We start from the raw sequence: 18,389 nt of genomic DNA, 5'->3' as shown, positions 1-18,389 counted from the left end.
AGGGATGCCTGGGTGGCTCAGTCAGTTAAGCGTCCGACTTCGGCTCAAGTTTGTGATCTCACAGCTCATGAGTTCAAGCCCTGCGTCGAGCTCTGTGCTGACAGCTCAGAGCCTGGAGCCTGCTTCGGGTTCTGTGTCTCCCTCTCTCTCTGCCCCTCCCCCTCCCCAGCTGGTGCTCTGTCTCTCTCTCTCTCTCAAACATAAATAAAAACATTAACAAAAATTTTAGAAAGAAAGATGTGCTACGTTTGCACCTTACTGGGGAACAGCTCTGAAAAAAGAACGTACACATTTTCTCTTCTACATGTCCGTATCTACAGAGAGAGAAAGGGACCAGGGTGAAACGCAGGTGGCCAAAGCATTCACATTTGGGGAATCTGGGTAGGGAGTGTGTGGGAATTCTTTGTACTGTTCTTGCAACTTCTCTGTAAGTCTGATGTTATTTTTAAATAAAAAAGAATTTTTTAAGTTTATTTATTTATTTTGAGAAAGAGAGAGAGAGATGCATGAGTGGGGGAGGGACAGAGAGAGAGGGAGAGAGAGAGAGAATCCCAAGCAGGCTCCACACTGTCAGCATGGAGCCCGATGCGGGGCTCGGTCTCACGAACCATGAGATCACGACCTGAGCGGAAATCAAGAGTCAGAGGCTTAACCAACTGAGTCACCGAGGTGCCCCTGAATTTTTTTTTTTCAAAGGGAGAAGGAGATTCTGGTGTGTGCATGGATGCCCCTAAAGAGGAAAAAACTATCCACTTTGGGGGCAGGACTCTCCCTGGAAATCCCTGACACAGAGAGCTGACTTTTGCCCCTTTCTGGTCTCCCTCTGGTGGCACACGTGTGACAGGGAACCGCTCTGTGTCCCACAGGCCGCCTGGCATCTGGCATTGATCAGCAGCTTCCACTGAAGTCACCACCTCCGTCCCCATTCACGTCCAGCCTTCTCCCAAGGCAAGGCCAGGTTCTGGAGTTTTCACAACGACAGTCCCTCCCCGGAGATCTCTGGCGCACTTTGCCAAGGGCTCAGCTACACGTCTGTTTTCCCTGTTCACCTGAATTTGGGGGATTCCCATTCAGAGGCCACAAGCACAGGATAATGGAGCTGAGGGGCTAGAGGAGCCCCTCTCTGGTAACGAACATCGCTGAGAGCACACCGCTGGGGCCGTTTCACTGTCTTATCTGCCTCGGCCAGTGACCAGGGGCGAGAGAGGAGAGGATATATGTGCCCAAAGGAATGGCACGGGCGGTGTTGACCGGATCAGGGCCACCCAAGGCCCCCAGGCTCAGCGACGCCAACCATGCATGTTTCTGGGCAGAGCTTCTGGAGGGGAGCAGGCTGGGCCAGAAGAAGCCGGGAGTTTGGGATCCAAGAGACCCAGGAGGGCAGTCCCTGACTTGCTACATCCTGGCTAGGTGGTACCAGCTGGGAGACTTCCGCTGGCGCCCAGTTTAAGGCCCCCACCTACAGCGGAAATGATCAAACGCAGCCGAGATATGCATGAAGTGTTAGGAAAGTGCCCGGCACAAAGTGGACCCATCCACAAAATCAGCGCTTCAGTTCCACATACGTTTACTGAGCACCGACTCCGAGCCACGCACAGCGGAAGGTGAGCTCTTCCTCCCCTGTCCCCGAGAGGGGGCACAAGGCCTTCCCCTCTGCCCTCCTTCACCCTGTTCTTCCCCCTCTCCGATGACAACACCATGACCGCAGCCCAGGTGCTAGACCATCGGAGTTCGAATCTGAGCCTTGCCTCTGAGCGACTGAGGTTAAGTTAGCCCACCCATGTATCCCTTGGTTTCCCCCCCCAGAAATGGATATAGTGATCACCTCCACCTCTTAGATGGCTGTGGGGTCAGCTGAGTCCATCCATGCCGAAGAATATTAACAAGGAATCCCTAAGAAGTAGTTACTACATGCCAGACACAGGTCTGCACTGTTTTCTAGTATTGCCCCCATTTTACAGATGAAAAAAAGGAGGCACAGAGAGACTGCGTAATTTGCCCAAGATCACAGACAGAATAGGAGGCAGAGCTGAAATCCGACTCAGAAGTCTGTGTATTCTTAACCCCTGAGTTCTAATGCCAAGGGCATACAGTGAATGCTCAGTTCATGTTTGCTGTTAGTAATCCCAGCCAGGGCCAGCTTCAGGGGGGTCCGACCTTGGCAGTTACACAGAGCCTGGCACTTAGAAGGGTTATCTTGTTGGGTCGTCTGGGTGGCTCAGTCGGTTAAGCGTCCGACTTCGGCTCAGGTCATGATCTCACAGTTTGTGGGTTCGAGCCCCACGTCAGGCTCTGTGCTGACAGCTCGGAGCCTGGAGCCCGCTTCGGATTCTGTGTCTCCTTCTCTCTCCGCCCCTCCCCATCTTGTGCTGTGTCTCAGTCTCTCAAAAATAAATCAATGCAATAAAAACAATTTTAACAGAAGGGTAATTCTTGTTAATGCTCTGCTGTCACCGTCTTGAAATGCTTGATAATTTTCATAAGGGGCCCCACATTTTCATTTTGCACCGGGGCCCGAAAATTCCATGGCTGCTGTTGCTCAGCACCTTAAAGGGGGCAATCCCTTATTTCTCTTTCTTCCTCCTTCCCTAGACCGCGAGCTCCTCCAGATCTAAGATGCGGTGTCAGTCAAGGGCAGAGCCTGGTGCATAGCATGAGCTGCACAAACGTTCAGGATCTAAGATACCTTCTGTCTCCCTCCCTCCTGGTCCATGCCCAGCAGGTAGCAGGTGCTCACACTCCTGCCAGGAGGCGGAGAGGTGGCCACAGCTCTTGGCCCTGCCCCCACTTCCCTTCAACACCCCAAGGATAGCTTCCGGCCCAGGGAGCCTCAAGGACGCCTGCTGGAGAAGGAGTCTCTCCTGAAGCGTGTAGGAACTCTGGCTGGTGGCCACCAGGTCTTTCCAGAAAGGTGGGGAGAGAGAGGTAGAGCCCGGAGACGCTGCAGCTCGCTGCATCTGGGGGAATCCCAGCCAGGCCTGAAAGACCCTAATAAACAGCTAATTATGATGCTGACTGTGTACACAGGGGCAGGGAGACAGGGGCAGGGAGACCCAGCGTAACGCGTAATTACAGCCGTTGGAGCCCGAGCCGGGGCGGGGTTTTCTCCTGCCCGGGTTGATGCAGAATCCAAAGTGCAGGCGTGTGGCCAGGGCACAAATGTGAACAAGACCCTCCCTCAGGGCAGCACGATTCAGTCCAAAGGTTCAAGTGCGGCGGTTACGATGATTAGAAGAATTCTTTTTCCCCTTTATATAGGGAGCAGGTGCAGGGGATGAGGGCGGGGAGAGCGAACGTTCGTTCAGCTCATGCCATGCACCAGGCTCTGCCCTTGACTGATACCATAGAGAGGGTTCAGGGGCCAGGCAGGAGGTGGGCTTGGGCATTTCTGGGATTTGGAGTTGGATGTCACTCGTCTCTCCGCCCGCCCCCTAAACATTTCTGCTTACTGATATTTTAAAAAGCCAAGGTGACTTTTGGGATGAGCACTGGGTGTTGTATGGAAACCAATTTGACAGTAAATTTCATATATTAAAAAATAAATAAATAAATTAATTAATTAATTAAAAAAAAAAATAAAAAAAAAAATAAAAAGCCAAGGTGAAATTCACATGACATAAAAATTATCTGCATTGGGGCGCCCAGGCGGCTCAGTCGGTGGAGCGTCCGACTTCAGCTCAGGTCGTGATCTCGCTGTTCGTGGGTTCGAGCCCTGCGTCGGGCTCTGGGCTGACAGCTCGGAGCCTGGAGCCTGCTTCAGATTCTGGGTCTCCCTCTCTCTCTCTCTACCCCTTCCCCGCTCATGCTCTGTCTCCCTCTGTCTCTCACTAGTAAATAAACAGTAAAAAAAATTGACTGTGTTAAAGTGTACAATCCAGTGACACTTAGTACACTCATAATCTTGGGCAATCACCACCTCTATCTACATTTCTAAAATATTTTGTTTACCCCAAAAGAAATCCCCGGACCTGTTACTCATGTATCAACTCTCCCTGCCACCCCCACCGTGTCCTTCCTCCTTCCAACCAGCCCCTGGCAACCACTAATGTGCTTTCTGTCCCTATGGATTTACCGATTCTGGACATCACAAATAAATGGAATCACAGTATATTTGACCTTTGGGGACCGGCGTCTTTCATTTAGCCTCATGTTTCTGAGGTTCATTCACATGGTAACATGTAACAATACTTTGTTCCTTTTTACTGCCACGTACTATTCCATGTCTGGATATGCCCTTCGTCAATCCATTTATCCACTGATGGACGTCGGGTTGTTTCCACTTTCGGGCTTTTATAAATAATGCTCTGAACATTTGCGTACAGGTTTTTGTGTGGACACGTTTTCAACTCTCTTGGGTAGAGACACCTGGAAACTGGATTGCTGGGTCAGAGGGCAATTCTCTATTGAACTTTCTCCTGTTTTCCACCCCGGCTGCGCATTTGACATCCCCAGCAGCAATGCCTAAGGGCTCCGATTCCTCCATATCTTTGCTAATATAGTTTTTTTCTTTCTTTCCTTCTCACGCATGGCCAAGGTAAGCCTCTGTCTGCCACTGGGGCTCAAACACAGAACCGCGTCTTTAGGAGTTGCGGGAAAGCCCTGTGACAGCCAGCGTGCAGGGGGAGTTATATACACCCCTTCCCCAAAAGAATCCATCACATTGGAAGAGCCAGAGAGAAAGAGTGGCTCCAGCCTGCACCCATCCTAAAGGGGCCGGGTGATGATTTTGGTGTCACGAGCTCCCCCCTCCAGGTGGCCTGTGGGCGCCTGGGAGGGAATGGCTGTGTGTGACATGAGAGAGAGCCTCGTCCCTAGGAGTCCAGGCAGCTTTGCCAGAGGGACGTAGCGTTTTACCAGCCCTGCGGGAGCACCGACAGCCTGGGTGAGCTGCCAGTGGGTGACACGGACAAAACGAGGGGCCACACAGGTACCAGGAGGTGGTAGAAAGGGGGTCAGCCCGTGAGAATAGTCACATGGCTTTTCCCACCCCCAGAGGGACCAAGAACCATTATCACATTATGCCACATATAACTGACTGTAAATAATGCATTAACTCTATTGTATTGCTACGTGAGTAATAAACGCGATGCTTGCCGAGTGCTTCCTGCGTGCCAGGCACTGTGCTGAACGCATCGTTTCATGAATTCCCAGGGCAACCCCAGGGCACAGGCATGATGACCTCCAAGGACGCTCGGAGAAATTAGGCACTGTGCTTGCCTATTCAGGATGCTTTAGGCTGCAGTTATAACACAATTTAGACGGGCTCCAATGGCCTTAAACAATAAGAAAAGTCATCATCAGGGCACCTGGGTGGCTCAGCCAGTTAAGTGGCCAACTCTTGACTTCGGCGCAGGTCATGATCTCGCAGCTCGTGGGTTCGAGCTCCGCACTGGGCTCTGCGCTGACAGCACGGAGGCTGCTTGGGATTCTCCCCCTCTCTCCCTCTCTCTCTGCCCCTCCCCCGTTTGCTCTCCAGCTCCCTGTCTCAAAATAAATAAAAATAAACTTTAAAACAACTTTTTTTAAAGAAAAGCCATCATCTCACAGGATGAGAAACCCGAGGAAGGCACATTGTAAGCGTGCAGCCCATAGCTGACTCGTTCCCGTCCCTGATCTGACATCCTTGGGGTTGACTTCGCCCCCATCAGCCGCATTCCCAGCATCCCATTCAGACACAACAATGACCATCCAGCCTCCCCTCAGCTGTGAGGACAGCTTCCCAGGAGCCCCAGCAGACCTTCCTACGTGTCTCCTTGTCCGTCACTGGATCGCGTGGCCACCAGTGAACCAATCTTGGGCGCTGGGAATGGGGGGTCCCCTGCCTGGAGGTGTCATTTGGGTAGAATACATAGTGAGGATGTGGGAGGGGTGGGGTCAGCCACAGAGAACAGAGCCAGAGTTTGAACCCAGAGCTGCCTTCCTCTTGGCCTCTCCCATGATTCAGAAAAGCAAACCTCCCTCGCAGTCCTGCCCCCACTCCTGACTTCCTTTTCTACCACGGTTTCCAGCACCTGGGCATCGTCCGCCTTCGATTTTCCCTCGGCACCCCCGGCGTCCAGCCAACCAGTGACCCCACATGTCCATTCCAATCAGCCAGCCCAGCTCAGAGCCGGGCCAGAGAACTTTGCGTTCTGCTCCGGATCATGTGTCCACCCACATCAGCCTTCCCCGGCCGCCCGCAGGGCCGTGCGGCCTCTCAGAACTGCTCCTGTTCAGTCAGATACGTCAGGCTGATCAGCAGTTCTGGGCCAGGGGCCGGCGGCGCAAGGGCCTTTTGGATCGTCTGTCTGTCCACACGCATCCGCTGTTCCGGGCCCGCAACCTGGCCGGCGTGGCCCCAGCAGCGAAGAAGCCAGCGGGGCCGTGGAAGACGGGACGCTGGGGCTGGGGCCGGGCATGGCAGGAAGTGGACAGTTGGTGGGGGGGGGTTGCTGGAGGAGTGAGGGAGGGGTGACACAGGAAGAAGGAGAGAGAGAGGGCACACGCAGAGCCTGAGGCAACAAAGTGACCTCGTCTCACCACTGTCTGTGTCCCCAGCACCTAATCGGGTGTCTGCTACAAAGCAGGGAACAGTTGGTTGAACTGGCCTGCAAGACAGGAGTGAGAGAAGGTGCCAGGAGGGAGGAGGGGAAGGAAGGGGAAAGAGAGACAGAGAACAGAGCAACCGGCGGGGGAAGACAGCCCCGTCTGTTCCCTCCTAGCACAGTCCCTTCCACTGATGGCTACACAGACCTTTAGCTCTCTGAACTGGAAGGGTAGAGAGGAGGCGGGGTCGGAGGGCCGCGGTGGGGGCCCTGGGGGGAGAGACTAGGGACGAGGCCCCAGGCCCAGAGGGGGAGAAAGGGGAGGGGAGGGGAAAGGGCGGGGCCCAAAGGCAGGGGTGGAGGGACCAGCACAGGCAGGACCAACCAAGCCAAGGAAGTGGAAGCCAAGAGGGGCCAACACGGGAGCCTGAGCCGAGCAGGCTCATCCCTTTGATGAAAATGCACATTAGCAAACATGCTGGGATCTGACAAGTGCCAACAGGCCCATCGCGGAGTTAAAAAGTGCTACATCTGTCAGGGCTTCAGGTTTTAAGTCAGCACTTTCTTTCTTTTCACACTGGGATCCTGCAACTGTGGTCTCCCTGCACATCTCCCGCGAGCACGCACGGCTTGTCACGGAGCCTGGGAGGGTCGGGGCGGAGGGGGGGGGTGGTGGTGGGCAGGGAGGGAGGCGTGTGGCGGCCTCTTGCAGGTGTGTCCCAGGGGAGGGGGAGGGCACGGGAAAGCAGGGAAGGTTTTCAGCAGAGGCCAGGAGGACCCAAGCTGATGGACAGGATTGAACAGGTGTCCCCAGATTCGTGTCCGCCTGGAACCTCTGAATGTCACCTTATTTGGAAATGGGCAGATGTAATTAGGTAAAGCTATTGACATGAAGTCATCCCGTCTTCAGGCTGGGCGCTCAATCCAGCGACTGGTGTCTGATAAGAAAGGGAGATGCAGAGATGGAGAGAACAGCCAGAAAGAGGCAGGAATGGCAGTGAGGTGGCTATAAGCCCAGGAACCCAAGGGTGGTCTGGAGCCACCAGAAGCTAAGAGAGAGGCGTGGAGGAGACGTCCCCCGAAAACCTCTGGAAGGAACCGACCGGGCCAACACCCTGATTTTGGACACCTGGACTCCAGGACGTGGGAGAACAGTTTCTGTAGTTTTCAGCCATCCAGTTTGCAGTCATCCCTTATGGAGCCCTAGCAGCCAACTCCAACCTCCGGCCTTGGGGCCCCATTCTGCCTGCTCCTGGGTGTGATGGGATGACGGCAGGACAGTTAGCAGTAGGAGAGGGTTCCAGGCCCTCCAACCTGGTCCCGTCACATCTCCAGAGCTGGGCAGCAGCTCGTTTTCTCCACACCTGGGAGTCTTGTCTCTTGTCTGCTCTCCAGAACTCAGGTCCTTCCACCAGCAGGTGGAAGACAGGGCTCTATGCTGGCGGGGGGCAGGGGGGGGGGGAGGGAGAGGGCTTTCGTCTGGCTGTGCACCCAGGGGCTAAGGGTGGGGGGCTCAGGAAGCCACCAGACCCCACAGAACCAGACCTGGGCTGCTGGAGATGGGCTGCCTCTCCTCACACATGGGCTATGGCCTCCGACAGTCCTGGGTTCAAATCCTGTGCCTTCTTAGGTGTGCCCGTGACCCGAGTTTGGGTTGGTCTGGCCTTCTGGGCTTTGAGAGCCTCATGTATAAAACGAGAAAGAAAATACCTATCTCATGTGATCACTGGAAGAATTAAGGAAGAAAACGTAGGTGCAGAGCTTAGACGGGCCTTCATAAATGGTGATCGTCATGAGGATGGAGATCTTTCTACGGCCATCTCTGTCCAGCCCTGAATGGTTACCGTGGGCCACAAAGAAAGACGGTGTCTGCCCTCTAGCAAAATTCGAAGGCTGGACACAAATGTGTGAAATGATTAGGAACCCACAAAATACGTGGTAATAGCAAGAGACGGGACTGGTGCAGCCTGACTAGGGTCACGTCTCACAGGTGCCATGAAGGCAGCGTGTAGGGTAGGGTGACCGACTCTTCCGGGTTTGCCTGGGACTTGCCCACGTTACACACTGGGAGCCCCACATCCCAGGCAAACTGGGATAGAGGGTCACCCTTCATGGAGGAGGCAACCTCCCCAGGCCTCCAGGGAACCATTCATTCATTCATCTCTTCATTCCTTCACTCCCGAAACATTTATTGAGAGCTCACCGTAGGCCAGACACTTAGGCCCGGGTGACACAGGACACAGCCCCTGCCCCCGTAGCACCCACATGCATACTTGCACGGCATTCTTGCATTCATTCGATAAGGCATTTAATGAGCACCTATTGTGTGCCAGGCAGTCTTCAGCACAGGAAAGCAGAGACAGATGACATCGTTTCTGATCTCGAGGTGTTCACGTCTGGCTGGGGAGAGACGGGGGGCAGGCCGCTCCCTCCAGTGCGGACAGGGCCGCTACAGCCCCCAGTAGGTGGAGAGGCAGAACAGACTCCTAAGCCACCCCAAAGCAGGGGCAGGGCATCTTCCGGAAAGGGGTGGTGCTGAGCTGACTCTAAAGGGGAGTGTGGGCAGGAGCCAGTCAGAGAAACAGGGAAGGGTGTTGAGGCAAAAGGATCAGCCTGAACACAGGGAGCCAGGCAAGGTGCCCATAGGCAATATAAGAATGGTGCTTGGGTGAGGAGAGGCACGGACCCAACGGCAGGGACAGCAGGGTCCAGATGAGGATGAGCAGGGAAAGGAGGGGAGGGAGGGAGTCTGGTTTGCAGAGGTGCAGAGGGAAGAGCTGGCAGGGCTTGTGGAAGGACTGAAGGGAGGTGTGTGGACCCTATGCCCACCGTGGCTGGCGGCGGGCAGGACCTACTGGGTGTTGGGGGAAGGTGCAGAAGAGGGAGGAGACACGGGCTCAGAACCAACCAACCATCGGAAGAAACAAGAAGAAAGAAAATCAGGCCATGCTGTCACTGGACAGACTGGACACCCTAAGCCCGGGCCCCAGCTTCTGGCACTGAGCCTTCCTTCGTGTTTGGGACAAGCATGCACCTTGTCCCCACTTGTCCTAGAATTGTTTCTGCACAATAAATAAACACTCATTGAGCATCTTGGAGCTGAGCTCTTTTGCTGAGAAAGTGAAACCAGATGTGTGAGGGAGAGAGACCTGGGATGGGGGCTCAAGGGGGCACGAGGGGTCAGGGAAGGTCTCCCTGAGGTGATGCTCAATGATCCAGAAGTGCTAGCCTTGGGAAGATTCGGGGAGAGGAGGAGTGTTTCAGGCAGAGGGAGCAGTATGTGTAAATGCTCAGAGGCGGGAGCAAGCAGGTTACATGCAAGGAACAGAAGAGCCAGGTAGGATGGAGTGGAGATCGGGGGTGGGGGAGGCAACGTGGGAGGTCACGAGGTACAGAAGTGGACCAGGGTCCGATCAGGCCTTGGCAGGGGCGACAAGTCAGTGAAATGGTCTCAATTTCATTGGAAACCGAGGTTCAGAGAAACTAGCTGTTCACAACTTTTTCCTTTTACTTTATTTATTGGAGAGAGAGAGAGACAGGAGAGAGGGCATGAGTGGGGGAGGAGCAGAGACTGAGGGAGGGAGAGAGAATCCCCTGTGCCGTCAGCGTGGGGCCCAGTGCGGAGCTGAAACCCAAGAGCCACGAGATCATGACCTCAGCCGAAACCAAGAGTCTGACACTTAACCGACTGGCCACCCAGGCACCCCCATCTCTCTAATTTCCTCTTGATCTGACCCTGCTTCCCCTTCCGGGGAGGTGAAGACAGCAGCTCGGCGGGCATCAGAGAAGACGTTTCAAGGCTCTGCTGCCGTCCCAGAGGCCTGGCTCATCTCAGCAGTGGGCACTGCCCCCCGGAACTGGAGAGCCAGCCTACGCTCTGCTACGCAGCCCTTACGTCTGCCCCTTAATTTCCAGGCCTTTCCATTTCCTGATCTAGGAGAATTTTACAGACACGGGGTGTGTGGCTGACTGCAACAACCTCTGTTGAATAAATGACCCCTCTGTCTTGACTTGCAGGTAGTTAAACTGCATGCTGAGAGCAAAGGTGAACCGGGGCTGGAGGGGGCGGGGTTTGCTTTCCCAATGACCTGCGGGCTGTCTTCCCTCTTGGGGGCTTCGATTTGTCCTTGACAGAACCAGACTAGCAATGTTTATTTAACTCCTTTGGTGTTTGGAACTGCTTAAGCAAAAATATTCGGTGTAAAAAAATATTCTCAAATTTCTTTGTGGGGGCCCCTTGCTTGCACCCCAATTCTCCAGGAAACCACCTCTCCCTGGCACCCCTTGTACCGTCTTTGGGCTTTGGGTGATACTAAATGCATCCTCCGGGTCCAGGGGTGCCATGTGACTCGGACTGGCCAACCAGAACACTGCATTCCTCTGATCGCTGGGCATGTGGCCCAGTCAGAACCACTGGAACACAGTGATTTTTGGAAAAGGCTACTTAATCTTTTCTGCTGGATGTGAACCGGGGAAAATGTGACAGGAGCTGCTGGCAGCCATTTCATGGAAATTGAGAATGGAAGCAATATGGAGTTCTCATGATATTTGCACACCTAGATCCAACAGTGCCTGAAGCCCACATATCCTCTAGACTTTTCAGTTCTGTGCATCAACAGATTCCTCATTTTGCCTAAACCAGCCTGAGTTGGGTTACTGCCTACTCGGGATCTAAACAGTCCTGATTTGATCACCATTAGACAAGCAGTCAGCAAATCGTGGCTTGTGGGCCAAATCCAATCCCCTGCCCGTATTTTTCCCTTCTTCTTTAAGAACTTTATTGAGATAGAAGTTAGGTAAATTTGTTCACCCATTTTAAGTGTAAAATATGATAGGCTTTTGTGAATATAGGTAGTCACGTAACTGGCACCGAAAACCAATTATTGGAACACTTCTATTCACCCCTGAAATTTCCCTCAAGGCTTTTTTTTTTTTTTTTGCTTTCTCAGTAAACAAATGTTTAAAATAAGCTTTATCGACGTATGATTCATATGCCCTGGGATTCATTCATTCATTTAAAGTGTACATTTCAATGGCTTTTAGTATAGTCACAGATCTGTGCAACCATCACCACCATCAACTTTAGAACATTTTCATCATTTCAAAAAGAAACCCCATATCCTTCAGTTATCAACACCCCCTTCCCCCAACCCTTGAATCTTCCCACTTTAACCCTAATTAACCATCCATCCACTTCCTGTCTCTACGGATTTGCTTATTCTGGACACATCCAACAAAGGGAGCCACACAACCTATGGTTTTTTTGTGTCTGGCTTCTTTCACTTAGCCTGATGTCTTCAAGGTTCGTCCACATTTTAGCAGGTGTCGGTACCGCATTCCTTCCCGCGTCTGGATAACACCCCATGGCGTGGACAGACCACGTTTTGTTTATCCACTTATGGCTGGACGGACGTGTGGGTTGTTTCCACTTTTTTGCCTATTGTGAATAATGCTGCTATGACCATTCGTGTACAAGCTTTTGTGTGGGCACGTGTTTTCAGTTCTCTTGGGCAGATACATACGACTGGGATTGCTGGGTCCCATGGCAACTCTACGTTTAACCCTGTGAGGACCTACTAGTCTGTTTTCCAAAGAGCTATTCAGTTTGGCGTTCCCGTTAGCAGCGTATGGAAATTCCGGTTTCTCCCTATCTTCACCAACACTTGTTACTATTTGACTTTCCAGCTGTTATTTTTTTAAAAGTTTATTTATTTTTGAGAGACAGAGGGAGGCGGAGCATGAGTGGGGGAGGGGCGAAGAGAGAGGGAGACACAGAATCTGAAGCAGGCGCCCAGCTGTCAGCACAGAGCCTGATGTGGGGCTCGAACCCACGAACCCAGAGAGCATGACCTGAGCCAACGCTGGACGCTTAACCCGCCGAGCCACTCAGGCGCCCCAATCTGACTTTTCGATTGGAGTCATCCTAGGGGATGTGAAGTGCCACCGCCTGTTTTTGTAAATAAAGTTTTATTGGAACAGTCATGCTCATTTGTCATTTACATGCTGTCTATGGCTGTGTTTATGCTACCGTGGCCGAGTTGAGCAGTTGCGACAAAGGTGATGTGACCCACAAAGCCTAAAATATTTCCCGTCTCACCCTTTACGGAAAAAAGTTTACCAACCCCTGATTAAGATCGATCCTCTCGTTTCTTATAAAAGGAAAATAAGGCCCAGAGACATTCTACTTCTATGTAGGGGCACACACAGCCAGGACAAGATGGGTGAATTGAATAAAGCAAGGTCAGTCAGGTGCTTAGCCCAGGGCCAGGCATCCATTAAAGGTGACATTTCTCTAAAGTCCGGATGCACGGTCTAATGGTCCACCCCCTGTCCCCTGATGTCCCACACAGATGCCCTTCCTATTAACAGCTGGACCCAGCTGAGTTCGTAGGGAACTGAGCCTTGTTTACCCTGCTCTGGAGAAGCCCAAAGTGTGTGTCCTACATAAAAATCAGATTCCTGCGTCTGGAAGCATCGCTCAGCCTATAGAGAAGGTTCTCTCTTGTCTGCCATGGCCTCCCCTCCCTGCCGTCCTGGGGGTCTCTGGTATGCCGTCACTCTAGCTGGCCGGCTCTCACAGCTCTGCAGAGTTCTCACCTTCCTGGCTCCATGTCAGAGGGTCACCACCATTTGGGCAGCCACGGCGTCAGCCCTCCCCTCTGCCACATCCCACCCCTACCCCCACCCGCACTGTAGCTGTGCCTCCTGGCAGGGCAAGCTTCAGTGGTCGAGAACATGGGCTTTGTTTGAAAAAGTCAGGCAGGGTTGGGATCTGACCCTGGGACCTTGGGCGTGTCATTCGACCCCTCTTGGCCCCGGTTTGCTTACCTGCACAATGGGGACAGGTACACCTGCCATTTAGGACTTCCCGGAGTGTTAAATGAGCTAAACGTACGAGAAGCTGGGAGCATGGCGCCTAGAAGGGTTTCAGAAACACGTCCTTCGGAAAGCGGGGGTAGGCAAGAGCGACTGTCTTGCAGCCACACTAAGTGCTTATGTGCATTCTTCTTGTTTTACAGAGCGGGTGGGGGCTCAGAGACGGGAAGTGAGATCCCCAAGGGCACTCAGTAACGTGGGGGCTGAACTCTGTACCTAGCTTCCCGTGCCACCTCTGGGCCTCTGCGTCCCCATCAGAATCCACGGCCGGGCTGACGATCTAGTGGCTCTCGTTCTGTTGTATGTCGAGTCCCAGCTCCCTCAAGGTCCACCTCCTGGGAGGGGGGTGGGGAGGATGGCTTCCTTGCCTGCCCACCTGGTCTCCTGACCAGCCGGCAGTGCCCACATCTGTCCCACAGGCTCCCCTCCCTCCTCCCTGCCTCTGCCCTTCCTGTGGCTGAAGAGTATCACCTACTCCCTGCACAACTGACTCAGGGAGAGCAGGCTCGGGTCCCACAGGTGTTTCTGCTTCGGGCTAATTTGTGTTCACCAAAGCTCCGGACTGAGACCCCCGTCCCTGCCATCTGGAAATGGCAGCTGGCGGGCACTGTTGTGGCCAGGGTTCAGAAGGCTTACTCGGACTCAGCAAAAGTGACTCCTCTTTCCAAGCCCCCCCAACGAAGTCAGTTGGCCAGAAAGAAATACTACAAAATGTGGGGAAAGACACCCCTGGTGGGAACCTAAATGTTGACAGTCACAGCCTGGAGCGGCTGTCCTCGCTTAGGGCCCTGTCACCTGCTCCCACTCTTCACCGTCGACCCCTTCTCTTCCTGCAGGTCTTGTCTAAAACATCACCTCCTCCGAGAGGCCCTCCTGGATTGCTCATCCAAGTAGCTTCCTCCCCCATTCTTCTCATCCTCATTTCCTATTTGCTTCCTTCAGCACCACTAACCCAGATTACAACTCCACACATTCCTATTGACTTCTCTGCCGGGTTTTTGCAAGCGGCAGGGCCTGGGCCTGTGTCTCACCCATCTAGAAACCAGAATCTGCCAGCGCCTAGCACATAGTAGGCGCTCAATGCATTTTTGGCGAATGAATGAAAACCTTTATCTGAGCGGTGAGGGAAACCCAGGAAGCCGCTCTTTGGCGGTGAGAACACACAGAGCCCGAGGGTCCTCCAGCGGAGAGCTGACTTCATTCCTCTGTCCCCGTCCTAACCTTGTCCAGAGGCTACACGCAGAGAACTGTGTACAACTATTTTCGCAGCTTTTCAGACTTCCGAACAAGCTGCCTTCCCAAGAAAACACATTACACAGAGCCTTCTTTCTCCCCCTCCTGCTCAGACGGCCAGTGTCCCAAGGAACAGCTCTCTGTTTACGATAATAAAGCAGGAGCCATGGCAACGCATTGTGATGTCATGGGAGTGTGAGGTCATAAATCCTTCCAGAGGAAGAATGGACACAGCGGACACAATGCATCCCGAGCTTCCCCTGGCCTGGCCGGGGCTGTTGCCAGATAAGTTTTTCTTATACCAGGTGGATCATTTCTTTTTCTTTTTTCCTTTCTTCCCCCTTTCCCACCTCACTCTTTTTTTGTTCGTCCTTGAGGAAAAAAAAGGGGGGGGGGGAATTAAAATAAATAAATAAAAAGTTTTAAAAGACTCTGAGTGGAAAGATTTCTCCCAGGAATTTCCTGTTGGCTAATGTCCAGTTCGCAGGGGATGCCAGCAATAATGCGAACAAGGCTTGCTCGTCCCGGACCTGCAGTGAGAAAGCTGCCCCAGTTTCCCGGTTTCATGGCTGAAATACGGCAAAGCCTTGGAGAGTTTCTGGGCTCTGGACCACGGGGTTTGGGAGGAGGCATTTCTCTGGCTCACTGTCCCCGTCTTGTCTTCTACTCAGTCTTTCTTTTGCTCTTCCTCGATCTTATTTATTTTTATTTTTATTGTTTGCTAATCTCAATCCACCTGGCTCTCTTCGGTCTGGTTTTCTCTCTCCGTGTCTCTTCCCTGCTCTTAATTTGTGTCCTTCCATCTCGGGCTCCATCCCTTAGTAATTATTAGCCTCTCTGTGTTGTTTGTGCTTTCTCGGTGGTTCTCCTGCTGAGTGTGTCTGTCTCTCCCAGTCTCTGCCTCAGTCAGCTTCATGGTTTTTGACTCACTGTCTCTCTTGCTCACTTTCCTCTCTTCCGCCCCACCCTCCCCCATGCTCACGTTACTGAAACAAATCAACATTTCTGACTCGGAGGCCTGGGCTTGGCGATCTGCGAGCGGCCAGGCTTCCGCGTTTCCAGGCCGGGGGCTCCAAGTGGCAAAGTGGCACATCGATACAGGACATCTGCCCCCACGCGAGGAACCTGCTGGGTCTTTGATTCGGAGGTGCACGCAGCTGGCACGTCACTGTGGCCCGCCGTCTGCCAGGGCCTGCAGATCTCTGGGTGACACGCTTCTCCCCGCCAGCACCTTCTGCGCCATGGACCCCCACCAGCTAGCAGATCGGGAAGGGAGGATACCCATTTGGTGGGGGGCGAAGTTCTGCCAGACTTTGGCCAGCCCAGGGCCACTGTCCTGTTCACAGCCTCCTCTGACAAGCCCTATTATATTCTGCATCAGCCCCCCTATTTCACCCAAACCCAGATTTTTCCACCTCAGACCTATTGACACTGGGCTAGGTAATTCTTTGTGGTGGGGTGGTGGGGACTGTCCTGCTCACTGCAGGATATCTAACACTATCCCTGGCCTCTACCCGCTGGATGACTGTAGCGCCTCTCCCTCCAAATTGTGACAACCAAAAACGTCTGGAGAGATTGCCAAATGTTCCCCTGGGGGATAAATCACCCCTGGTTGAGAACCACTGTGGCTCTAAACCATCTCTGCTCTCTTCCCTTTTACCCAAATCCCTCAATCTTATTCTCTCCCTTGCTAAAATCATCCATGGCTCCCTATTACTATTACCATAGCAAACATTTTTATATGGGACTTCCTAAGTGCCAGGGACTACTTTCCTAGCATCTGTCTCATAGGCCCGTGGTAAAGCTGGTCATCATAAAGCTGGACCCCTTAGCCCAGAGCAGAGCGTCTGTTACTGCTATTATTACGATTGCATGTGGGACTCAGTTTCCCTAAGCTGTGCCCTTGCACGCATCTGCTTTTGCACAGGCCTTTCTCTCTTCCTGCGTCCACCTCGCCCCCTTTCTCCACTCGCCACCCTCCTCCTCCTCGTTCTCCCCGGGACTTGGGTCCAATCTGATCTGTACTCCACACTTGCTTCAGGGCCTGGAGCGCCCTCGGGCTCCTCCAGTGGAGGCTCCTATCTTTTTTCAGCGGTTCTGGTGGTGACCCCCCGGGGCTAGCCGGGGGCTGAGGGCAGGGCGGGGCACGGCGATGGCTGACTCATCTCGGTGTCCCCGTGACAGACGAGGTTGAGGCCTAATGACCCCTGAAGGCTCTGATGGGAGCGGGACAAGTACTTTCTGGGGGGACGCCTACCACGGGGACAGAAAGAAGCTCAGGGACCGCCCCGGGTTCCACCAGCCCAGCTCCAAATCCGCTCTCAGGGTCCCAGCCCGCTTGCTGCGGCCACTCTCTCTTACTGGCTCCAGGGGAGGCCGCGTGGCCCAGGTCTGGCCAATCAGAGGAAGCCACGCCGCGCCGGCCACCGTTGTTGGCTCGTGGATGGGCACGTGACTTGGACGCGGTCCCGTGACATTTTTTTGGAACAAAGTGGAGTTGAAGGCGGAGCCGGCGCTCCGGCAGTCTTGAGGGCACCAGGAGGGGGAATCGAAACAGAGACAGGCAGGACTCAGAGGTGCCGCGAGAGGCCAGATGTCACTATTTGCGGCCCCAGGGCAGGTGATGCCTGAAGTTCCCACCTCGAACTCGGAACTCCGCTTCTGAGGCGAATAATTTGTCTGTTGCATTGACGCTGTTTGGAGCGACACCCCTGATTCCCAAACCGGTGGCCTCCGCCCTACAGTGCCTCCTATCCTGCTCTTCCAAGTGGGCCTTCCCAGAGAGCCCTTCATGCTTCTGATCGGAGACACAAGAGCTCCAGAATTGATGAGGAACACCTGCAGGTCCCCTTTAGCTCTGCGCGCTGTTTGCCGCGCTCCCTCGGCAAACTCAAGGTGATACTTAGCACAGGAACTGAAAAACACGTCCACGGGTCCCCAGGGAGGAAGAGGGGACCCTGCCGAGTGGCTCCCGCCTCGGGGCCCGTCTGCTCGGTGTCAGATCGAGACACGGAGGCCTCCCACCGAATAACGGAAGGCCCAGCCCGGGGGCGAGCTCGCCAGGCCCACACCCGGCGCATCTCCCTGCAAGGGTATGCACGCGGCGCTCCGACCCCCCCCCCCCCCCCCCACGACCGCAACCGCTTTGTCTCCGGGCACGGCCCTGCTCCCCACCCCGTCCCTGCAGCTCCAGAAGTGAGCTGTGGAGGATGGGGGCTCTGGCACAAAACTCAGTAATGTGCATGCCACTGCACCTTCTAGAATGAAGTACAGATGGGCAAATAAGTGTGTGCATGTGTATGCGAGCCGTGTGTGTGAAGTAACGTGCGCTGCACGCTGCAGATCACAGTTTCATACTAACAGCATGGTTTGATGCTTCAAGCACATGTGCGAGCGGGTGCGCGCGCGCGCACACACACACCCCGCCCTTGTGTTAAGCACTTTTGAGACCGCCCCATGCAGGGTTCTGAAATCCTAAAATGGGGACAAACGTGGGGCGGGGCGCTGTTAGGTAGCGAGTGTTGGCAAAAGCCAAGAAGAGACAGTTCTTCACGGTACCCAAGGTGTCCTCCACGGTGTCCAAATGGAACGGCCCCCCAATATCTGGGGCTGTGGGAAGCACCCCACAGCCCAGCTACTCTCCACCCCTTCCCACCCTCGCGCCCAGATGGTGCCCGCGATATAATCGCCATATAACCCCCCTCAAGGCTGCGAGCCATGGAATAAATTTCAAGCCATGCTATAAACTGTGCTTTT

At 53.9% G+C, this 18,389-nt stretch overlaps 1 protein-coding gene across 1 annotated transcript; it reads right to left on the bottom strand.

Moving 5' to 3' along the window:
• Positions 1-15,331: 15,331 nt before the first annotated feature.
• Positions 15,332-17,668, bottom strand: LOC131489283 (uncharacterized). Its single transcript, XM_058691174.1, has 2 exons — positions 16,891-17,668; positions 15,332-15,889 (listed from the first exon to the last, which is right to left on the bottom strand). The coding sequence occupies exons 1-2, from the start codon at positions 17,424-17,426 to the stop codon at positions 15,799-15,801; spliced, it is 627 nt and encodes a 208-aa protein (XP_058547157.1). The 5' UTR covers positions 17,427-17,668; the 3' UTR covers positions 15,332-15,798.
• Positions 17,669-18,389: the final 721 nt, after the last annotated feature.

The sequence above is a fragment of the Neofelis nebulosa genome, chromosome 11 (genome assembly GCF_028018385.1).
Source record: "Neofelis nebulosa isolate mNeoNeb1 chromosome 11, mNeoNeb1.pri, whole genome shotgun sequence".
Taxonomy (NCBI): Eukaryota; Metazoa; Chordata; class Mammalia; order Carnivora; family Felidae; genus Neofelis; species Neofelis nebulosa.
This window is presented reverse-complemented; position numbering and strand designations above follow the sequence as displayed.